The sequence below is a fragment of the Podarcis bocagei genome (genome assembly GCF_964188305.1).
Source record: "Podarcis bocagei genome assembly, chromosome: 10".
Taxonomy (NCBI): Eukaryota; Metazoa; Chordata; class Lepidosauria; order Squamata; family Lacertidae; genus Podarcis; species Podarcis bocagei.
In genome coordinates this window covers 9,502,416-9,526,629 of record NC_138135.1, presented here as the reverse complement: position 1 = coordinate 9,526,629, position 24,214 = coordinate 9,502,416, and the positions used below count along the sequence as shown (strand labels likewise).

General features: G+C 43.5%; 1 protein-coding gene across 1 annotated transcript in view; it reads right to left on the bottom strand.

The window, feature by feature from the left end:
* Nucleotides 1-24,214, bottom strand: part of CHCHD3 (coiled-coil-helix-coiled-coil-helix domain containing 3) — a 203,884-nt gene that overhangs the window by 63,081 nt on the left and 116,589 nt on the right. Inside the window, exon 5 of the mRNA XM_081210516.1 lies at nt 21,038-21,121. Within this exon, the coding sequence (XP_081066642.1) occupies nt 21,038-21,121 (84 nt within the window). The remainder of the gene's footprint in view (nt 1-21,037; nt 21,122-24,214) is intronic.

The window sequence follows — 24,214 nt, the reverse complement described above, 5'->3', positions numbered from 1 at the left end:
TGTGGAAACACAAATCATTTCCCACACCCTGTCCTTCCCCTGCAGAAGAAATCCAGGTAGAAAAATTCTAAGTTAAAGCTAGTCAATGGATTTTCTTTCTTAAAAACTGAAAGTCATCACAGGGATGTGCCAAAGAGGTTCGGGATTGACTTCTTCATTGATTCCAGATGCTGTGTTAATTTAGTCTTCCTTCAAAATCTATCCTAAAATCTCCATGCCAATACGGCGCACTCTTCTTGCATCAAAACCCATTTCACTGCTCTGCCTCTAGAGCAGCCTTTCTCAACCTGTGGGTCCCCAGATGTTGTTGAACTACAACTCCCATCACCCCTAGCTAGCAAGGACAGAGCTCAGGGATGATGGGAGTTGTAGTCCAACATCATCTGGAGCCCCACAGATTGAGAACCACTGCTCTAGAGGGTACTCGTAAGCATGTTCATGTGCACAAAGGACATTACGCTGGGGTCCACAACCTGCAGGTTTCAACTGGCACCATATATTCAGATATCTCCACCTGATCTTCCGCAGTTACAAAGTCAACAAACACATTCACTCAAGCTTCTGCTTCAGTAAGAACTAGACTTGTCATTTCCCACCTCCGAGGGTCAATAATACTGCAATGCACCCCCATATTCCTGTTCTCCCCAAACTGTGTCTCTGAGAAAGGCAGTCAAAGCTGACCTGGGAACCAGTCCTTTAGTGGAGGTAAAATAGAAGAGTCAAGGGGAGCAGGGTTGGGGGAGAGATTGCAATATCCCAACATCTAGTGGTTTGGCCGTTTGCTGCTATGCATCCGTGCCCCAGCTCTTTCAAATTCTTGGCGTAGGAGGTGACAACGCACCACACTGAGGAACTGGGAGGTCTATCAGAGGTACCGGAGGTGATGATGGAACTCGTATTGTGAAAAGAAGTATGTTTATTTTTGTCATATAAGCTTGATCAGTACGCATGCTTAGTTTTGAAGCAAACTTCAGACTTATTTCTTTCTGCAGTCTGTATTTTGAACAGGAGAGGGTCAAGGAGCTGGTAGAGTGGCTTGATGGTGAAGTTCTGAGCCCATTACCTTTATCTATGGATGATAGCAAGGTCATTATGTAATGCACCAATGATTATTACCATTGCTGTTGTCATTACCTGCATTCATTAAGGTGATACAGATTACTTACCTGAACAAAATACTTTTTGAGTAATTCTGTACATTTTAATACGTACTTCTTTAACAAAGTTTTCCTTTTCTAGTAAAAAATTAGTTTGTATTTCAGTTGTATTGGTTTCCTGAATTTCATGGGGAAAAGTGCTCGTGGTCTCAAATTAGGAACTGGCAGCCGGATTATAGTTCAGTGCTTCTCAAACTTCTTTATCTGGGCTATAAAAAATTGCTCGCACCACACCAACTTTTTAATTGATAAGAAATACATGGGGAGGGGGGAGAGAACCAACCCTTAGCAGTGCTTGATTTATAACACTCCACAACTACTTTATAATATGATCATGGGACACCCAGAAAATATAAAACAATGCAGCTACGTAAGAACAAGAATCATTTCCAAAATATAATACTGATTGTCCTCAAATCTTCACGCCAACCTGCCGTCCTCCTTCTGCCACACCCTTTGAGAAGCACAGTTCTAGCTCTTCACTTCCTGTGCCACCCAGGCAGCTTGCCAGAAGAGGGAGCCACAGACCCAGTGTGCCAAATAGTCGTGGCTCTCTTGCGCACTGCCAAAGCAACTGGCTAGAAAAGAGAGCTTCAGAGGCAGAGGGGACTGGAAACCTATGTCCCCACTGTGGAAGGACGTGTGCATCCAGAATTGGCCTCCACATCCATTTATGGACGCACTGTTAAGACAGTGTTCATGGAAGACAATCTTACTTGCCTACGAGTGATCACCAAAGAAGAAGAGCAGGTCTCAAGCCCACCAATGTAGCCATTTGGCAGATGTCCTGAAGGACCAGTGATGTGGTCTCTATGGGTCTCTAGAACCTACTAGACTCACCTAGCTAATTAATTTGTTAGCTGCCCTAGTCTCCTCTCCACCTCATTATGTTTAGACAGTTTACCTGGCTCACACGCCTTCCTGGCACTGCCTCTAACTATGCCTCCAGATACCACCCTTAGAACCACTGCACTTTCCTCTTCCATGGCCACAACCCTGTTACATGTTTTAACTTGCTACCCATCAGATGCCAGTTGGGGCAGAACTGACTATATCTGGGATTGGAAAACATGTTTTCAAAAGCAAGTCCCTGGTATTAGATATTAAGCAAAAATGGCTGATTTGTCACAGTCTTCGGTCTGCTGAGTCAATGGAGAAGTCATAGAATCATAGAATCATAGAGTTGGAAGAGACCACAAGGGCCATCGAGTCCAACCCCCTGCCAAGCAGGAAACACCATCAGAGCACTCCTGACATATGGTTGTCAAGCCTCTGCTTAAAGACCTCCAAAGTAGGAGACTCCACCACACTCCTTGGCAGCAAATTCCACTGTCAAACAGCTCTTACTGTCAGGAAGTTCTTCCTAATGTTTAGGTGGAATCTTCTTTCTTGTAGTTTGGATCCATTGCTCCGTGTCCGCTTCTCTGGAGCAGCAGAAAACAACCTCTCTCCCTCCTCTATGTGACATCCTTTTATATATTTAAACATGGCTATCATATCACCCCTTAACCTCCTCTTCTCCAGCTCCCTTAGCCGTTCCTCATAAGGCACCGTTTCCAGGCCTCTGACCATTTTGGTTGCCCTCCTCTGGACACGTTCCAGTTTGTCAGTGTCCTTCTTGAATTGTGGTGCCCAGAACTGGACACAGTACTCCAGGTGAGGTCTGACCAGAGCAGAATACAGTGGCACTATTACTTCCCTTGATCTAGATGCTATACTCCTATTGATGCAGCCCAGAATTGCACTGGCGTTTTTAGCTGCCGCGTCACACTGTTGGCTCATGTCAAGTTTGTGGTCAACCAAGACTCCTAGATCCTTTTCACATGTACTGCTCTCAAGCCAGGTGTCACCCATCTTGTATTTGTGCCTCTCATTTTTTTTTTGCCCAAGTGCAATACTTTACATTTCTCCCTGTTAAAATTCATCTTGTTTGTTTTTGCCCAGTTCTCTAAAGTCAACACTCTGGCTTTGAGCATACTACCTTCCGAAGCAAATTCTTCCCCAAAAAGTTTCTGGAGCACTGTAGTTTGTCAAAGGTTGCTGGGAGTTGTGAATCTTTGAGGGACAACTGCGGTGCACAGAATTCTTTGGAGGGAAAGAACGAGCTTCTAGCGTGGTTTAAAGGGTTGGGACAGCATTCACTGCTATTCCTACTCAAGAGCAGACCTGCTGAAGTTAACGGAGATGACTAACCTAGGTTCATTAATTTCAATGGGTTTACTATGAGTATGACTTGGCTGGATATAGCCCACAGTGTGTGTACACAGTCTCTGCATGCTGAATTTCTGGCTTGAGGCTAACAAAGTCTATTTTAGTTTGTTTGCATGTACAAGTGACCGTGTGTGCACAAATGACTGCAACTGAAAGCTCTACCTGACATGATGTAACATGTGTGCTACTTTGGACGAATGTTCAGTTCCTCCCAAGTGCAAGACAGAAGTGTGTGGTTTTTTCCCACCACTATTTATTCACTCAGAGTTAAGTTTGGGGATTTCACTTGCCGGCATACATATGCACTTACAGGAGCAGCGAACGAGCAATGCATCACGTGAGACGGGTTGTCTCTGAACCAGAGCTTACTGCTCAGTGAACCTAGAAAGCAGACCTACAAAATCCATCAGCTGCCACAGACGCACGGCCGTCTCTCAGGGCTTTGCCTCAGCAGTTCCCCGTGGCCAGTGAAAAGACCTCTATTCAGCTGAAGACCAAGTTATTAAGAAATGGTTTGTCGTCTTAGATTGGATTGATCATTTGTTTCCCGAATTCCTTTTCCCATCATTTACTCATTATACGCCTCCTCCTGATGGGAGAGGACATTTATTAGCTCCCACATTTATTGCACTGGCAAACGGAAACACTCTGGCAGCAGCATTTCCTGAGGGCTGACTCATTTATTTACTGAATAAGAGACTGAAGTTTTCTAAGGGGCAGAAAAATTAAAATATCACTCAGGCTGACAGGAGAGAAAATGAAGGTCTATATGCGGATGAGAAGGATGTTTGAGCTTTCAGTTTACAAGGCTATTGACTAAAGAGGGTTCGAAAATTGCACAGGGATAACACTCCTTGCATAATATCCTCACACTGATAAATGAAAGGGCCTGGCCGCTTCCACTAATGCATGTTTTGCAAAATTCAGCAGCAGAACCGGGGAGTGTGTCTGGAAAACCTACCTTTTTTGTGTCACATTTGTGCACAACTAACTGCCCAAGGCCACAAATATTTTACATGCTTCCTCTCACTGTCACTCCATCTCAGCTTTGTAAGTCAAAAAGCACCACACATCCATTCACAACAGAGATCTGCCTACAAAGATATGGCTGGTTAATCTACAGGCCACCTTTGCCTTCCTAAGCCTTAAAAAAGGAATCTAGTCCTAACTCTTTCCCTCAGACTTCCCAAGGGCACATAATACAGTGGTACCTCTGGTTGCGGATGGGATCCTTTCTGGAGGTCAGGCCGGATCCCAAGGTTTTCGCAACCGGAGAGACGCTTCTGCCCACGCACGCACGGCAAAACCCCAGAAATAATACTTCTGGGTTTGCCGCTTATGTATCCCAAAGTTTATGTAACTGGAGGGATTCATTAGCGGAGGTACAACTGTACCCTCTTCTCCCCAGCTGCTGCCTGAAAGGTTTCTGTTTAGCCAAACCAATCTTCCGATCCCTTCATCACAACAGCAATTTTTAAAATCCCAGTTAATGGGTCCCCTCCAGATACTCAAGACAGGTCACGGACGTTCCATGAAATCACAGCAATTCAGCAAAATGGATGGAGCAAGATGAGGTAGTTCCCACTGCGTTTTATCACAAGACTGCAGAACACCTGAGCGGCAAAGTACAAACCAGCATAGCATCCCAAGGTGGCTGCTGAATAAAAGGTACTGCACCACTCTCTGAAACGTCCCTTAACAGATGAGCAATTCTGGACGTCTCTTTATAGTGTTTTACTTCAGCCTTTGGGGACTCAAGCAATTTCTAGACAGGAGCCCCTTGGCCACCCAAACCATACAGGATACTTTTAAAGCACAATACTAATAAGTTGGCCGTCTCAGCCAAGGGCAGGTACATGCAGGAAGCAGAGAGAACCAATAAGTGAATACAGGCTGGGATGAGCTGCTTCTTCAAAAAAGAACTGTTTCCTGTATTACAATGTGGCTTGTCAAGCTCAGCTTTTACACAGGCTCTGTCCAAAACTGCAAAGTAGCTACAAACTTATTCCGAGACGTCCCAGGCAGGGAATGGAGAAGAAGAGAAATGCCACTAGCACTTCAAAAAGCACAGAACAGGAATGTTTGGGTTTAAACGCAGGCATTAATTTCCATTAATAACAATGAACCGTTCTAGATGCCCAAATCATTTAGGCAATCGAGGTTCGAGAAGGCTCTTCAATCAAAGAGCGCTAGCCCTGCACATGTGTGAGCACACAGGAAGTTATTTTCGGCTGTGGTCAGTGAAGTGTGAGATATAGAAGACAGAAGACAGGGAGTGTGGGGGAGAGAGAAAGTGAGCGGAATCAGCTCTTCACTGGCTCCCAGCAGAGAATCAAGAGGAAAAAGGAATTTCAGCGGAGCTGTCCATGGTAGCCTGCTCTTTAATCAATGATGCTGAGGTTATCTTCATATGTATCCACCAAGGTCTCATCCACACTCCTGCTTGCCGCATGCCTAAAAAGAAAGGGGTCTAAGCAGTTTCCCACTTGTCCGAGAAGTTTTCTGTGTGCCCCACCCCTTTCCCCAGGAAAACCCAATTTTTAGTGCTGAATAAAACAAGCATCAGTCTGCAGAAAACCCGACTGACGTTTGCTTCAATTAAGTGGTAAAGACTGGGTGTCCCCGAGAGAAAGCGACCAGAGAATCTGGGCAAGCCCTAAGTCTCCATTTGTCCAGATAATTGCCATATTTGCCGCCTTTTGCACCAGTGTGCCCCAGAGAATTGAAGAAGTATCTTCAAGCAACTTTTCAGTTTTTTTCCCCTTCATCAATTCTAGCTTCACTTTGTTGAATAAAGGGGTTAATGTAGATTGGGGGGAAGGGGAAACCGGCAAGGGAAAGCTGCATGCTGCAGCTCCCAAGTCTTGTCTTAAAAGTTCAAAAACGAGAGGCAACCCAGAAGCAATCTGCATCAAAAAACGAGGCATGCAGCAACCAACACACTTTTGTAAGCAAAATTCTTTACCACCGCTGTTTCCCTAAACACACTGCTTTAGCAGCTGATGGATAATATTGTTTCTAACTATTTTTTTATATATAAGTAGCTTCTGAGTAGGGGTTTTGTTTTTTTTTTTAAAAAAAGTTGAGAACGTTTACAATAATTTTCAAATGGTGAGCACCAACTTTCAATACTTCTCTTGTTACCTTTTATAAATTACAAGTAGATCCTGCAACAAAACGTGCTGGGTGCTCATGCTAAAAGCCCTTTTTCAGAATACTCCATTCTATCCTGCATCCTCCTCAATTTTCCAGTGCCGACCCCAAAAGACTGCATTGTGTGGGCAATGAGCATGTGAAAATCTCAATGGTCCATTTTCCCCCCCCCCTTTCTTTTACGATTTGTTCTTAGAAGATTTTCTTTTGTGTTTCTGCAAATCTTGGGGTCACTCAAGTCTGCGTGCGGATGTTGCCATTTTGATTATGTAATGATTGGCACTCTGAAGAGTGCTCTGTATTTATTTCTGTCTAATCCTGTGTGTTCCTTGTCTTCACCTGTATATGCATTGAAAATTGAATGCTATAGTAAGGAAATAAATACTGAAACGTAACAAAACAAAGTGGGAGAGGCGGTATTTTACTTATCAAATCCACTAATGCTCAATGGTGGATAAGCCTCAGACCTTGTTTCCATAGAAGTCATATACATGTAGCTATTTTGCCCTGGAAAAAGGAAAGTCTTCCAGCTAAAGGTGCTGTCTCTTCCCAAAGCACAGCTACTGCTGCTGATGTTTTAATGCTTAGCACAAATCTTGGCACCAGGGAGAACCAGTCTAAAACTTAAATGGCCATGTTTAACTATAACATACGGTATGTCTGCCTGGAAAAAAAAATTCTTGTAAGAAATATAAGATTAATGCTTATTATTCAATGTGAAAAACAACTTGGGAGTTTTTTATATAAAAAATTAAGTGATACTTCAGTGTTGCTATCTATCATAAGGACAGTAATGAATGAGAAGAATAATTTCTTTTTAACAAAGGAAAGTGTCATCAAACATAGAGGCTCTTCAAGTTGTAACCGCAGTTGGGTAGCATATCTTTGCAATGATTAAATGCATGTAAGGATTTGTCCCTTCTGTCATATATAAAAATGCTTAGGTCTCGCTGACAGAGGTATCATGAGAGTACTTCCATACCAGCTAAAAAGCTGAAATTTTGTGTGCACACAATAAAAGATAGTGCATCTCTTTCTTTCTTTCTTTCTTTCTTTCTTTCTTTCTTTCTTTCTTTCTTTCTTTCTCTCTCTCTCTCCCCACTGATAAAAAAGGAATGTCTGCATTCAATGGCTAAAGTGCCTCAGCACAGGATACAGACAAACCAAATTGACAGTTTCTGACAGTTTCACCTTCATATACGTAGAACAGATTGCGGGGAGCAGGGGAGCTGCAGTGGCACCCCAAAATGGATCGAAGATTGTAAAAGACAAACTCTGTTTTCACATGGCAATGAAATTAATGAATAGAGCTGGGGCAATAACACAACCCTGTTTAACACTTGATCACACTGTGAATGGTTCACTTTGAGAGCCATTGTTATCTGTGATTGTTGCTGTCATATTATCATGGAGGAACCAAATGATGTTTACAAATTTATCTGGGCAGCCAATTTTCAGAAGGACAGTCTACAGGGCATTACGATTTACAGTGTCGAAAGCCTTAGTCAGGTCAATAAATGCCGTATACAGGGGTTGGTTTTGCTCTCTGCATTTTTCTTGAAGCTGTTGAGCGGTGAGAATCATGTCCACTGTCCCCATAGAAGGCTGAAAACCATTTTGCTGGCCACAGCTAAGAGAGAGATGCCTCGATAGTTTCCACAACCAGTTCTGTCACCTTTTTTAAAGAGACTGATAATTTTGGCATCCCTAAAGTCTGCTGGGATTTCTTCTCTTTCCCAGATTTTTTCGATGAGCTTGTGAAGTTGTTGTGTAAGTTCAATTCCGCCGACTCTGAAGATTTCGGCAAGTATCCCATCAGGTCCACTGGCTTTGTTTTTCATTTGGTTAATAGCTGTACACAACTCTGCCAGATTTGGAGATACTGCAAGCACATCTCTAACTTGTTTTTGCAGAATTTGTGAGAGGACCTCAGCAGCTACGGGGGAGTTGCGGTTAAGGAGATGTTGGTAATGTTCTTTCCAGAGCAATGCAATAGCTTCTTTATCTTTTAGAAGTGTGGTACTGTCTGCTGAGCGTAGGGGGCATATGCCATGATTTATTGGCCCACAGACGGTCTTTGTGGCTTTAAAGAAACTCTGTGCATCATGTGTGTGGGCTAAGTGCTGGCTCTCTTGAGGGTTTTTTTATCTACCAGGTGTTTTTTAGTTCTCTGGTTCTTCTTTGAACCTCAACCTTAGCATTGGCATATGTTTTTTTCTTAGTGGCACAGTTTCTATCTCTTTGCCAAATCTGAAAGGCCTTCCTTTTCTTGTCATTCAATCTCACTGTCATTCTCATCAAACCAGTCCTGGTGTTTCTTGGTTTGGTATCCAATAGTTTGTTCACAGGCTGCAATAACGGATGTTTTTAGCTTGGTGGAAGGACATGTGGATCCAGAATTGGCCTCCACAGTCACTTACGGACTCATTGTTAAAACTGTGTTTATGGAAGACAATCTTACTTGGTTACGAGTGATCAACAAAGAAGAAGAAATGTGGGGAGGGGGAGAAGTAAATGAAAATGAGCACATAGCATGGTCAGGGGAAGACTGTGCACAACTTACGACAGTCGGGAACTGGGATATGGAGTTTGGAATGCTAATATAGTTGTAATCGGGTTGGACCCAGAGGCACCCGTCCAAAAGAAGAAGAAAGGTAATTTCTGCTGCTTTGCACACTTTGTGGTAGACCATGGGTAGGCAAACTAAGGCCTGGGGGTCAGATCCGGCCCAATCGCCTTCTCAATCCGGCCCGCTGACGGTCCGGGAATCAGCGTGTTTTTACATGAGCTGAATGTGTCCTTTTATTTAAAATGCATCTTTGGGTTATTTGTGGGGCATAGAAATTCGTTCTTCTTCTTTTTTCAAAATATAGTCCGGCCCCCTGCAAGGTCTGAGGGACAGTGGACCGGCCCCCTGCTGAAAAGGTTTGCTGACCCCTGTGGTAGAGCAAGTGGAAGTAAATCCAATCAGGTTCTTCTGCTTGCATAAACAAGAGAAGAGCTACACTACCATAACACAAAGTGTCTGCACCCACTCTTCTGCTACGGATACTGCAAGTGTCTGCACTGCAACTAGTGGTTAGCTTCCTTCCACTTGCACTTCTTCAGATCCAACTCATTGTTTAAAAATGATACTTCATTTTCCACCTGCACCAGACAAGCTGAGGTCTGAGGTACTGTAATTGTCATTGACAAACTTGCTAATCTTGGCCTAACGGGCACAGACTTCTCCCATCACACTACCCTCTCCAAATGCAGTGCAATCTACAGAGAGGAAGGCAGGAGCTCTGATGACAGAGTGTCATGTTTTAGACCAAACTGACAGCTCAATTGTGTGAAGCTGCCAGCAATATTAAACTCTGACCCACAATACAGAAGGTATTGTGTTAATCAATGCATTGTTGTGAAGCTGTGATGAACTCTCTGTTTTTAATCTTTCCAGTGCAGAGCCCAGAGGTTCAGAGAGTTGAAAAATGGCCACTGCGGACAGCATCGGAGCCAAGACTCATCCGAGTCTTAAGCAATATTTGGTCCTGGGATATCGCCTGCACGCCAAAGCAACCTGTCCTTCGGATCCTCGGAAACGGAGGGTAATGCCATTTAGGTGACAAGAATGATCACCTCGAGCTGCAATCCAATGATGTCTGTGCACATGACCCTAAAGCACTTTTGTGAAGTTAGTGGGTTTATTAGAATCCCGAGAATCACAGTGTTCAGTAAATTACAGGGCCTCATAGTTGTGGTGATAAGATTGAAAGCAGCAGGCCAGTGTGCCTGAAAAGCTCCAGAATGCTTGCAACCAATGTGACAGTGAGGAACGAAAAGATGCAAGTCGGGACTTGTGCTAGGATATCAAGAACATCCCCTACAAATTATGGGCAACTGAAATAAAACCATGTATTTTTCCCTCTGCTTATCTCTGCCTCCATTTTCCTCCCCTATCTAAATTGTCCACCCTCTATTTATTTAATTAGTCTGTTTGCTCATCAGGACAGTAACCTGTCCTGTCACTGAAGCCAGGTTCTTGGTATCCAAGTAGAGTTGTGGCTGCTTGAATAAAATGGAACACTGGGGGGAACCTGAAGTGGTAATTCAATAGGGCTGATCTGAAGTCCCCCCCCAGCAATAACTTCAGAAAATGCTCCTCCAGGTATAAGTGGAATCACTGTAGATAAGCACCACCCACACCCAGTTTGGACAGCCTTTGCAGAAGGATGCAGTGGTTGATGGTACTGAAAAGTCCAGGGAAATCAGCTGGGCTGCTCTCCCTCATTTCTCTCGCCCAGCAAAGGTCACCCCACAAGGCTGTTTCAGTGCCAAAACAAGGCCTAAACCCTAACTGAAGTTGATGATCATCAGAGAGTGCTTGATATTGATGAGCTAACACGCATTCAAGCACATTGCCCAGGAATGGGTCTTTTATGTTAAGGACTTCCTGGTCCTGAGCATTTTCTTTTCAAGGGTGGTCGCACTACGACGTCCTTTGTCTCCTATGCAGAATCTATTGCAATTTGGAAACACAGCTTGGTTAGTAAGCATGGGTAGTCTTGGCCTTTTCTAAGAGCTCGTGGGGTTCTTCATTTGCTAAGCAAATCACCTCTCTCTAAAGGGAGTGGTCTGAATCCTGTGGCGAACCATATTTTTTGCTCTATAAGACAGACTTTTTACCTCCTAAAAAGTAAGGGGAAGTGTGTGTGCGTCTTATGGAGCGAATGCAGGCTGCACAGCTATCCCAGAAGCCAGAACAGCGAGAGGAATCGCTGTGCAGCGCTCCCTCTTGCTGTTCTGGCTTCTGGGATAGCTCCTCAGTCCCTTTCCCCACCTCCCGGAAAAGCCCTCAAGAGCACGGAGCATGTGCGCGGGTTGCCCTTCTCCCTCCTCGGGGAAAAGCCTGCAAGCACCACACACACGCTCCACACGGCTCGTGAACGGGAGCGCTGAGCAGAGCCTGGGATGCAGACAGGCTCTGCTCAGCGCTACCTTTAAAGAGTATTTTTTTCCTTGCATTCCCCCTCTAAAAACTAGGTGCGTCTTATGGTCACGTGCATCTTATGGAGTGAAAAATATGGTAATTGGAATGATTCAGTACAAATAAAGTGGGGAGCCAATGTTGGGTGAGATGACCTTCTGCTCCCTTCCCAGTCTATAATTTCTGACAATTGCAATTTTTGAAAGCTCAGTGTTTTCACACGATGGACCATGAATGCCTACCCTATGACCTTTCAGTTGTTGCTGGACTCCAATTCCCACCATTTCTGATTGCTGGTTCTGCTGGGTGGACTGATGGGAGTTGGACTCCAAGAATATCTGGAGGGCTATAGGCTTACCATCTCTCTGTTAAGACACAACTTTCTAGAAAGCCCAGCAGGTAAGACAGACTTCCCACTATCAAAAGTTCTGGTGTCCACCACACTGATGCAAATTAAATTCATGAATGTGACAAGAGTAGATGCTGCTTAGTGGCTGCCCTCCAGCTTGCAGTACATTTGCAAAGCAGCCCCGGGGTACTTGCTCCCAAATTCCACAATAATGAGTTCCAGGACAACGGTTGGAAAGGAAATGGACTGCAAGTCCCATCTCACAATTGTTTCAATAAGTCTTGAGCAGTCCCTTGAAGGTAAACAGGTACTTCAGTCCCTCAAAGGGGGCTTTGTGGGAGTGGGGAGGTCCCATTATCATACACAGCACTTTCTGCTGAAATTAATCAAGCTCCTCGTTTCAGAATATTGCCTCTGAAATCCAAAAGCATGCAGTCAAGACTCGCACAAAGACTACACAAGACGGCCTCTCTTAAGGAGCTGAGTGTTTTTTAACTATACAGTTGCCTTCTATACCCAAGGGAGTGATGTGTTTACGGTGCCAAACACATGCTTCAACTATTCACGGAAACTGCAGGGAATAAAGAGGTCTGAACAGCTTTACTTCATTACAATATATAATCATGGGCTGTTCTTACCAGAAGTACAGCATTCCCAGATTCAGAGCTGATAGAAAGAACTTTTTAGCACCAGGGAGGAACAGATATCGGTGAAATCTAAAGTCAGTAAAAGGGCCTGACCTGGTAATGTTACCACTGGCTGGCTGTCATTCCTGGAAGTCATTATTTGGGGGTAGTGAATGCCAACCTACTTTCTGAAAGCCAAATATCTTTGCTTGTATTTAGCCATCTACTCATTTAGATGTGTACCTTTGGGATAGGCTGGGGATAATGTACTAAAACCCTGCTGAAAGTTAAGATCAACAGCTAAAAACCTGCACTAATATCCTAGTCTTTTTCCAGTTAACCCTAAAGCAAACCTAAAACAGATATTTTAAAACTTTTCCATAATATGTTTCATTAGCTGAGCACAAAGCTTATCCTCTTCCCAAGTGTTTGGAGTGGGTAACTTTTTTCTAATTCTCCTTCTTGAGCCCCCTCTTACCCCAGCTGTGAAAAGCTAATTTGAATAAAAGCATCTTGGGGGAGGGCAACCGAAACAGCCCATTGGTAGCTGAGCATGACTGGTATGGGTACTGAATGCAAAGTGTCAGTTGGGGGCGGGTCAATGGAAAATTAGGGGGAGGGTTGCAATGGCATGGCATGGCAGGCTGACTTGGAAAAGTGAACAGAAACACTCTACGCTGCAATGTTTTGTTGCAGGTCCCACTTATTTACATTCCCTGTGGATAGCGAACTTCATGAAAAAGCTCAGGTTGAATGAGAAACGACCTCTTACATAATCTGCAGCTGTAAGACATGCAATAAAAACCTCTGCACAACATTGCTGTGGAAGGAACGTGATGCCTAAATTCCAAAGAATGTGCTTTCTGCCTTTGAAGTTATTATGTGACTCAGAGGGCAATACGGTCCCTTAGCTATAGTTAAGCCTAACATATAGGTCAGAAATGTTTGCACAGCTACAGCCAACATTTGCAAGCTGGAGTTCACCAAACAAACTATCCAATTGCTAGATCATTCACCTGTTGAACCTCTGAGAAGATGAATACAGCCGTGCGTGCAGGGAAATCTGAAACCCGCGTGGCTTGCATTGTAATACTTTTGTTCACGGCAAATGTACACACACATGCACAGAGATGATACTTGGCTTAGAAGCTGAATTGCGCATTATCTCCTTTGTCAAAGCCCTAGAGCTATCACAGCAAAACCCCAGCATTCCTTTCGGAGCCTTGAATGGAGCGGGGGGTGGGGGGTAGTGAAGAGATCATTAAATTATAATTTCTCTACACTATTGGGATGAGGATTTCCTACCAACAGGATTAATGCGAGCACAAAAATCCAGACTAAAGCCGCTCAGCGGAGAGGAGAGCAGTTTAGTGTCTAGTAAATTTGATTGCTGTGAAAACCCTGACACATCATAATAGCAAAATCCTATTTACTGCAGCAAGCGGGATGGATAATACTGGTTAATACCAGGTATAGTGTGTGCCATCAACTCGCAGCTTTACTGTCTGTGTGCTCATCTTATTTGAAGTTTAATACTCCTTGACAGCCTGCGCAGTAAACTGATGCTGCAAATGAAGTACCGATCCTACGAGCTAAAAATCCTACCTGCAAGCATAAGCCACAGAGGAAAAACAGAAGTTATAAAAAAAGAGAGGATTGTAACTTATGTCTGCATTTTCAGGAATTTGAACCCAAGCATGATTCGTGAAGACAGATCCCATTCACCTGTGCGAAATGTTGTTGTTTAGTCGTTTAGTTGTGTCCGACTCTTCGTGACCCCTGGACCAGAGCACGCCAGGTACTCCTGTCTTCCACTGCCTCCCGCAGTTTGGTCAAACTCATGCTGGTAGCTTCGAAAACACTGTCCAACCATCTCGTCCTCTGTCGTCCCCTTCTTGTGCCCTCCATCTTTCCCAACATCAGGGTCTTTTCCAGGGAGTCTTCTCTTCTCATGAGGTGGCCAAAGTATTGGAGCCTCAGCTTCAGGATCTGTCCTTCCAGTGAGCACTCAGGGCTGATTTCCTTCAGAATGGATAGGTTTGATCTTCTTGCAGTCCATGGGACTCTCAAGAGTCTCCTCCAGCACCAGAATTCAAAAGCATCAATTCTTTGGCGATCAGCCTTCTTTATGGTCCAGCTCTCACTTCCATACATCACTACTGGGAAAACCATAGCTTTTGCGAAATGTACCTGTCCAAATGCAGCCAAATCTAGTATCAAAGTCAATTGATGGTTGAATTTGGAGATGTGCAAGTTGTGAATTAGCATACAGATTCTGCATAGCTCATAGAATCCTGAGTTGGACGCTACATCAGGGTCATCTATTCCACACCCCCACACCCCGCAACGCTGGAATCTTTTGCCCAATGTTGCCTATATCCTTGTCGAAGCTGCAAATAAATTCATGTCTTCCCTCTGCTACAAAAATCACTAGGTGGCCTCAGGCAAGCCTCTATTTCTCTCTGTGTGTGCGTCTAATTATCACTACCCGCGCTTCTTGCACTCCGTTTCCCTCTGAACTCGCTGCTGACACCCCCTACCCTCTTCACATTCATGTGTCTTTTGGGCCTGCCATTTCAGGATTACACGCGATGCATTTGCTGACATGGGCTCTGATCCTGGAAAATGTACTCCATAATAAATGTATTCTTCGTCTTTAAAGAGCCTGCCATCCACAATATGGAAAGAACAGCCAGGACCTACAGTCCTGCAGCAGAGTAGCTGTAAGGAGATTGCAACCAGGAAATGTATGCAACGTGCTTTTAAACACTACACAGCATTATATAAATGCCAGGTGTTCTATCATTGTCCTTTGAAAAGCCACACTTTACACTGTAGCATATGCAGCATTCCGAACATATAGAGAGTGTGCCATGAGAGCAGGGGTCAGTCTCAATGCTGGTATTTATCTGTTACCTTTTTCTGTAAGATTTTATTAAAACTTTGCCATGATACGGTGCTAGCGTTTCTGAAGCTGCAGCTATGTGGATCACTTCTGTTCTTTAACAGCGGAGGAGCTTAAAGAGCAAATGGAGGCAAGAGTTCGACTTGCGCTGGAGGAAAACCTCCATGAAGCATTGAGGCCAGTCAAACTCTCAGCCAACCCTACATCACAGTGTTGTTCGGGAGTAAACTAGATTTCCTTCCACATATATCATAACCACCCTGATTTCCCATAAAATTTCGAACTGGGAATTTTTCAGTCTGCATCAGAAGATTTTCTGATGCCCTAGAGCAGTGGCCCCCAAACTTTTTGAGTCGCAGAGCACTTTCCAGGAGAGAAATCCGTCACGGAGCACTATTGTCGCCCTTATGAATCATAGAATTGTAGAATTGGAAGGGGCCCCATTGCAACCCCCTGCAATGCACAAATATGAAGCTGCCCCATACGGGGATCGAACCTGCAACCTTGGTGTTATCAGCACCAGTCTCTAACCAACCTTTTCTTTCTAATCTCTTCGCGGAGGACTTGGAGATGCTTTGGGGCAACACCAAAGCTCCACAGATCACAGTTTGGGAACCACTGCCCTAAAGAATGATCTAACTTAGTATGCTTAAATTACTTGTATTTTGCAAACAAAGCTTTTAAAAAAATGAAATTGGCAAGCTTCCCTAACACTGAGTTGTATTCAGTGCTAGTCAGAACAGACTCACTGACATTAATGGCTAATTTAGGTCCATTAATTTCAATGGGTTTACTCTGAGTAGAACTTCACTGGTCTATCCACATCCTGCTGCTGTAATTTGGGGATATGTGCGAAACTGCACTAACTGCTTAGTCTGTGCCGCAAGTGGCCCTTATCCTGCATGTGATTTCTGCTCAAGGTTAGGACGCCAGCTGTGGTCGGCCTTTCGAAAGAGCTGAAGGTCACAGGCTCCAACCCTGCATTCTGCAGTCAGGTGTGTATTGGCAGTGACTATGACTGTGTTGGCAGTGACTGATGGAGAGCCAGTGTGGTGTAGTGGTTAAGAGCGGTAGACTCGTAATCTGGGGAACCGGGTTCGATTCCCCGCTCCTCCACATGCAGCTGCTGGGTGACCTTGGGCTAGTTACACTTCTCTGAAGTCTCTCAGCCCCACTCACCTCACAGAGTGTTTGCTGTGGGGGAGGAAGGGAAAGGAGAATGTTAGCCACTTTGAGACTTCTTCGGGTAGTGACAAAGTGGGATATCAAATCCAAACTCTTCTTCTTCTTTCTTCAAACTTGGACCTCTCTGTATATTTGAACAACTTCAGTTTAACCTCTAAGACCAGGTTACTGCATTTAGTAGTACAGCATATGATGCATCAGCATCTCTTAACTTTAGTTACAGAGTGTGTCTGAATTGTCTTGTGCTTTCGAGTTGATAAAACTCTTTACACTGAACTGTGCGGGCAAGGAGTTTTCTTCACCATCAGCTCTGGAAAGGATGACAATGGAAAAGAGAGAGGACTCTGAAGCTTTGCTGGACTGCTCTTCGGGTCACACTAATACAGGTGTGATATCAGAACACTCTCACATTCCACTCCCAAACCGCTTTGTGGAGAATAGCATTTGAAAGCTGCTTGGGGAACCTGCAACCTTTTGACTGTCTGGGTGAACACCCAACCTTCCCCCCATTAAAGTCTAAGAGCTGTGAGAATTTCTATTATTCTCAGTTAGGGTCAGGCACAAGTTCAAGTGAATGTTGTGCCCTCTTTTTCAGGCACAGAGGCTGCAACTGGTTCAGAGAGCAGCTGCCCTCACCCCAATGGATTTGAGGGTAGAAGACTGCTAGCACAACTGCATCCTTACATTTACTGACTTCACCTTTCATCCTCTATGGGCCAAGAATACATGCATTTTGCTCTAGGAAGTTGCACACATAAACCGCTCGGTGCATTATGCCTTTTCCATATGAAATTAAGGCTGATTTTGGGATGCTTACACTCATGATGAGTGTTTGCACTGTATGTTGAGGGTCTTCATTATATCCATATTTTGGTTTGGAGTCTGACACTCTCAGGATCGTGACACAGCAGGGTAGCTCACTTTTGCATTTCTAGGTATGCCAGTTCTAGTCACCAAGGGAGCAATCGCTAGTCACAACTAGCAACTGGTTGAATGGCAAATTGCAGGTCTGATTAAGAACCCAGGTCTCCCAGGTCTAAATCCAGCAGATAATGTGCTGAGCGACACTGGCTGTAATTATGCGCGTCCCGGCATGCACATCTGAAACAAGACGATGTGTTTTGTCTCAACTACTCGTGCACAATTTTGAAACATGCCAGGCTGGGGCTGGGGGAGTCTGGTAATGATAGATTGTGGATTCTCTTCAATTTTTAACATCTGCACTTTGGAAATGAAGTAATGACGCAGTATAATGATGGAGTATCTCAGGGCGTTTTGCTGATGTCTCCTGCTGAAGGAAAAGTGAGCGTTTCCCTTCTAAGCGGCTTCATTATTTCAATCTATTTTCGCATTGATTTGCCATTTCCCATACAAGAATGGCAATTAGCCCACTATGGGCTCCAAGTGCATTAGATGCAGCTAGTGGGTTTTCGGCTAGGAGTGTCAGCTAGGACGTTTTCATTCAAAATTAAGGCAGGGGGCGGAAAGGGGGGGAGAGAACCAAGCCTATACCCTTACATCCCCTTCTATTGTGTCTCATGCTGAAAGCTCAAGAGGGCTGCTCTGATATCAATGTGAATCAGGAGAATTGGCTCATATTTTCTCAGGGTCTGAAGAGGAAAATGTCCCTTTAGTACTGATGAATGAATCTCTCTCTTGAAATCTAATGTGGGGAACTCTTAAATAACGAGTTTATAGCCTGAGCAGATATACTGCATAGGAAGGTTATTCTTTAACTCCTTTGTTAAACTATTCCATCTTGCTTAGCCGCCGTGAAGCAGGCAGTAACTCACAACCTGTGTGCCATTGCTGACCTACAAATAATGTCAGCTGTTTGGGGAATCACTTCCTTCCTTTTCTTTCCCCCCCCCCTCTTTTTAAGTATCAATGCCTTTTTCTTTTTTTGTACATAAATGAAATTTATGGATGGCTATTGCCCCCGGGGAACAGAATTGTTTATGTTTCAGCATCCTAGCTGTCATGGATGCCGTGTCACTTTGTCCTGTATTAATCCTCACCAAAAGGTTGGCGCATCTTCACTCCTGCCTCTGAAATATTTTCAAAGTGACAGGCGTCATCTGAAAGTGAATATGTATAATAACTCAGCTCTAGAAGGAGCACACGGGGGCTGACACTAATCTGCTCTGTTGTCATCTCCCTTTATTATCAATGACTGCGGTGGTGTTTCTGCTGCAGAGGGAAACATGAATATGAAATTGCTAATTGAAAAGAAAAAAAAAACCTAATAAAAATGGCCAGTTAATTATATGGAGGAGCTCTGACACTTAGAGATGCAATATGCTCAAATGCCACCTTAACAGGAACCAAGGTACTTTATCTGAGAATTGGTCTAGGAATTAATGAGCATTCTTGGCCAAGACGGTCAGTGATTGCTTGCTTTCTCTCTTTTGGTTTTGAGAGGTACACTAGCTCAAGCCTTCCTTAAACACACAGCTTCTGTTCACTAGTACCAGGGATTCGCTCTCATCATTGCACAATCGACTCTTTATCAATTCACATAGTCTTCCTGCTTTAGCCTTCTTAGAGGATTATAGACATATTCATATTCATACACCTATCAACAGCCACCAAAAAGTAAAACAAAACCTCTATAGTCAGAGATGGTATATATTTAATTGGGGGGTGCAGGTGGAGTTGTGGTCTAAACCACAGAGCCTAGGGCTTGCCAATCAAAAGGTTGGCGGTTTGAATCCCCGCGATGGGGTGAGCTCCCGTTGCTCGGTCCCAGCTCCTGCCAACCTAGCAGTTCGAAAGCACATCAAGTGCAAGTAGATAAATAGGTACCGCTCTGGCGGGAAGGTAAACGGCGTTTCTGTACACTGCTCTGGTTCGCCAGAAGCAGCTTAGTCATGCTGGCCACATGACCTGGAAGCTGTCTGCGGACAAATGCCGGCTCCCTCGGCCTATAGAGCGAGATAAGCGCGCAACCCCCGAGTCGTCTGCAACTGGACCTAACGGTCAGGGGTACTTTTACCTTTACATATTTGATTACAAACTGGTCAGTACAATTCCACTGCCACCCTGGACTCCTTTGGGAGAACAGGTACAGTATAAATTTAATTAATATTTTTTTAAAAAAATTAATAAATAACAGTGCTGGGGAGAAGCCACATCATAGTAGCAAAGCACATATTTTGAATAACGTAAGACCCAAGTTCAGTAACTGGCATCATCCCCAGTTAAAAAGATCTCTATCAGTAGGTCTAAAAAAATACCCTCTATGTAAAACATTGGAAAGTCATTGCCAAAGTATTGAACTAAACATACCAATGAACTGGACATACTCCGTACAAAGCACGCGACATACAGTCCATAAAAACAAAATTGCCAACTTTTTTATTAATATAGAAAAAGAGCCATTGCTTCTTGTCCCAGTACAACTTGCTGCAACCTATAATCTTTTGCACCGAACACAATCTCACCTGATTAGTCTGAAAGGGGATGTAACGTGTGTTAACATCCCTGTAACGTATTGCAAGAATACGGAAAAACTACCATGCTCCCAATATATTACTTTTTCCCCCCTTCTTCCTCGCCTGCCTCCCTTTTTTGGGTATTGTTTTAACACTGAACCAGAGGAAGAATCCTAACAAAGGCCTTATGTTATTTTCCCCTATTACCAACTTTGGAAGGGAAAAAGGGAAGGGCAGCTGTTTTACTGTAACAGCCACTTCATGCATATAGTGCTACCTCGGGTTAAGTACTTAATTCGTTCCGGAGGTCCGTTCTTAACCTGAAACTGTTCTTAACCTGAAGCACCACTTTAGCTAATGGGGCCTCCTGCTGCCGCCGTGCCACCAGAGCACAATTTCTGTTCTCATCTTGAAGCAAAGTTCTTAACCCGAGGTACTATTTCTGGGTTAGCGGAGTCTGTAACCCAAAGCGTATGTAACCCGAGATACCACTGTATTTTAAAGCCAAAAAGCCAAAGTATAGCAAATATTATCATCAGCACAAATAAACAACATGAGAACATAGAAGTTTGGACTGCTCTCTGACCACATGGAGATGTCCTTAGTGGCTATACCAGAGATGGGGAACCACTGCGCCATGAGGCCATCCCTTAGAAACCAAAATGCCCCCCCACACACACACACACCCTGGCCAGGCTAGGCTGGAACTGCTCTCCTCCAGGGATGTGTCAAAATCAAAACCTCAGCATTTTCTGAAAAAGTTGAAAGTCTTATGAAATTGAACTGCCTTCCAATAGCTCTGGTTCAGCCACTGAAACAGGTTAACATCATTGATGTGACACATCTCTCCACGGCGTGAAACAGTTTTACAAGACCCCGGAACATACAGAATGCCAATTTTTCCCCCCAAGAGGGAAAAGAGCTTTGTGACAAAGTTCTTACCCCTCCTCCCTGAGCTCCACACCCTATTTAAAAGTTAGCCAAAAAGCAAGTGGAGAACGGGAATTAGCAGCAAACCCCTTCATTAAAAGAGAATAAACTTTCTCACCCTCTCTTCCAGTCGAGCCAGCTGCTCTTTGTAGTAAGCATCATGCTTCTTCAGCTCTCTGTCTTTCTCTTCCAGCTGCTTAGCCTAAAAAAAGCAACACACACACACACATACACAAAAGAGAAAACTGGATCAGAAAAAAAGGAACACTGGCAAGCCAAAAGTCTAGTGCAAATTGTGCCCGTTAACTCTTGCATAGAGACTGAAGCCTGCAGCCGGCACATTTTTGCCAAGGCAGTATATTAATAAGATCATGATTAGCGTATTGAGAAAGTTAAGTGCTTGCCCATTGTATTTCCCTGTTTGCTCAACAGCTGTGCCACAGTTCATCCAAACGGAGCTGGGAAGAGTCAGAAGGCTGTGCCAAGAAAGCAGCGTCGGGGTGAATGTTTAGTGAAAAATTGGTACCAGGAATCAAAAGAAATTTGAAGATCAATGATGAGGTAGCTAACCTACAGTGACATTCCTAGAAGATGTGTTTTGAAAAGAACGCTTGGAGCACAAGGTGAAATGTTTCAAAAGTGTCTGATTAGATTATTAGATCCAGCAGCCACTCAAGTAAAACTGTTTTAAATTGTCAGGGACACCCCTCAAAGAGACCTAGTAACTAACTGTACATTATGAGTGGCTTATCAGGGCTGGTGGTATATTCTGGTTACTGGAGCTATTCGAAATGGAGATTTTTATCCCAGTTAGCATCTGCACTGGATTTGAAACTTTTTTTCATATATGTGGTTGTTTTTGAAACTTTTTTTCATATATGTGGTTGTTTTAACTGTTTTTATGCAGGCAATTGTTTTATAGGCTTTTTATTGTATTGTGAAATTGCTTCAAGATGCTTCATAAGAAGTGATTCTTACATGAAAGTAATTCTATTATTTGTTTGTTCATTCGTTCTGGGTTGTCCGAGGCAGTGGTCTAGAAATAGGCAGATGTTTTAACAGGAATAGGCATTGCGGCAGCACATCCGCTTGAATTTACTATGCTGAGGAAGCCAGCAGTTTTATTGTATCTAATATAAACACATTGGTTCCTTATATCACATGATCTCCACTACACTGATCTCAGCAGCACCCTCTACGATTATTTTTCAGCATTCGCAGAGGCAACAAAACGTCACATTAGTCAGAAGAGATTGGGGTTTTACCATAGATATCCGAGCCAAGATGGCAAGATCTCAAATCCTTTCAACAACACAAAGGGCTATAGGTTTGGTGAGAACATTGGCCTTTTGAACACAAGCTAGCTCCAAGAAAACTACCACTCGTTATCGAGTAATTTTGTGAAACTTTAATGTTTGTGATGACACTGATACATCCACACACATTTTCAGCGAAAGTATATGTCTTTCATCTTCAAATAATATTTTTGCTTACAAATGGTTTTCCCAGCTGCTGATCAAAGAGATCATTTTAGTCCCTCCCTGACCAGAGCAGGCTGCGTAGGAAAAGTGAGCCTTGTGAAGAACGGTCCTTGAGAGTGGAATGATTATCAAGAGATCAGGAGGACGTGGGATATTTCAACTCTGTGAAATTTCATCCCAAACTGACAATAATGAACCTGCCATTAACAAAAACCTTGGCCTATTGGTGACTTTCATAAAGCAAGTTTCGCTGGGCCCGCTTCAGCCAGTCGGTTCTCATATCAAAACTAATCACTTGTGTCAAAATTAATTAATCCTGGCAAAATCTGCAGGAAACTTTGGAAATTGATGCTTTACTCCTCAAGGTTGCTTTGTTAGTTCTTACCATCAAAGATACAGGAATGAGCATACCTAAACCCTAATGGAGTACCTGATTTGAACACATAAAACAGGCTGAGAGACTCATTTGATCTGCACAGTGTTGAGAGAGCCCTCCTTAGGAAAGTCTGGGATGCTGTTAAGAGGTGAAAGATACCCTCCTCTCTCCCTATTGCCCCCTATGGTCCCAGTCAAAGAGCCAGTTTCGTAACCGTAGTGAAGACCTTCTGAGCCTGACACACACTGGGATTTTGATGTATTTTGCAGAATTTAACCTGAATCATTTGCAATTTTAATTTCCTAGTAAGAAACAACTCCATGCAAAGGAGGCTTTCCTATAAAAATGAAGAGTGAGGACTCCTGTACGAAGTGGAAGGTATATCAACAAAATAACTCCTTTGGAGAGAACCTGTCCCTTTTTAATGTTTTCTGTTTGTTCCTACCTTGCTTTGTCCCCCATCCACATAGCTATTGTTCCTGAAGAATTAGAAACCCACACAACTTATGGTGTATGTTCTGTACTCCTTACTGAAACTTTGACTTTACTGCTTACCTTAATTTCCATCTCCTGAAAGCATGTAAATCCAGAAAACACAGCCATCAATTTATGAAACAAACAGAATATAAATAGAACCAAGAAATGTGCAAGAGACAATTATGAAACTCTCACAGTTCTGGACACCTAGATCACTTTTTCCGTTTTGTTTTGGAAACAAAACAACATTAATCAATTTGATACAAAAACAGATGGGCAAGTTTCTTGACTTTTCAAATATATAGAAGGTCAAACTAGATAGTCCCAGTATTTGAAGATGTTGGAGCATAAGATAAATTAACAGTATGGCAAAATGAAATTGGATCACAGGCACGTTTAGCCATCAGTTCTCTTCATTTGTTTCTGTTTACAATTACTTCTTAAAATGATTTCCATGCCCTCCAAAATTTCATGGGTGAAAAAATGGATAGGTCTATCAACAGTATTTAATTTATTTATAATAAAATCTTCACCAGGCAATTTTATCTTCAAACAGGGACAATCAATGTGTCTAACAAAAACAGACCAAGCAATTCAAATGCAGTAAAACCACAAAATAGCACACCTTAAAATATAAAACCAAAACTGGAACAAGACTTCTTAAATACAGTGGTGCCCCGCAAGACGAATGCCTCGCAAGACGGAAAACTCGCTAGACGAAAGAGTTTTCCGTTTTGGAGGTGCTTCGCAAAACGAATTTCCTATGGGCTTGCTTCGCAAGACGACAATGTCTTGCGAGTTCCTGCTGGTTTTTTTCCCTCCCCCCCCCTTTTTCTAAGCCGCTAAGCCGCTTATCAGCTGATCCGATCAGCAGATAAGCCGCTAAAGGCAGCTAAAAGCCGCTAAAAGCTGCTAAAAGCTGCTAATAGCGCTAATCCTTCAATGGGCTTGCTTCACAAGA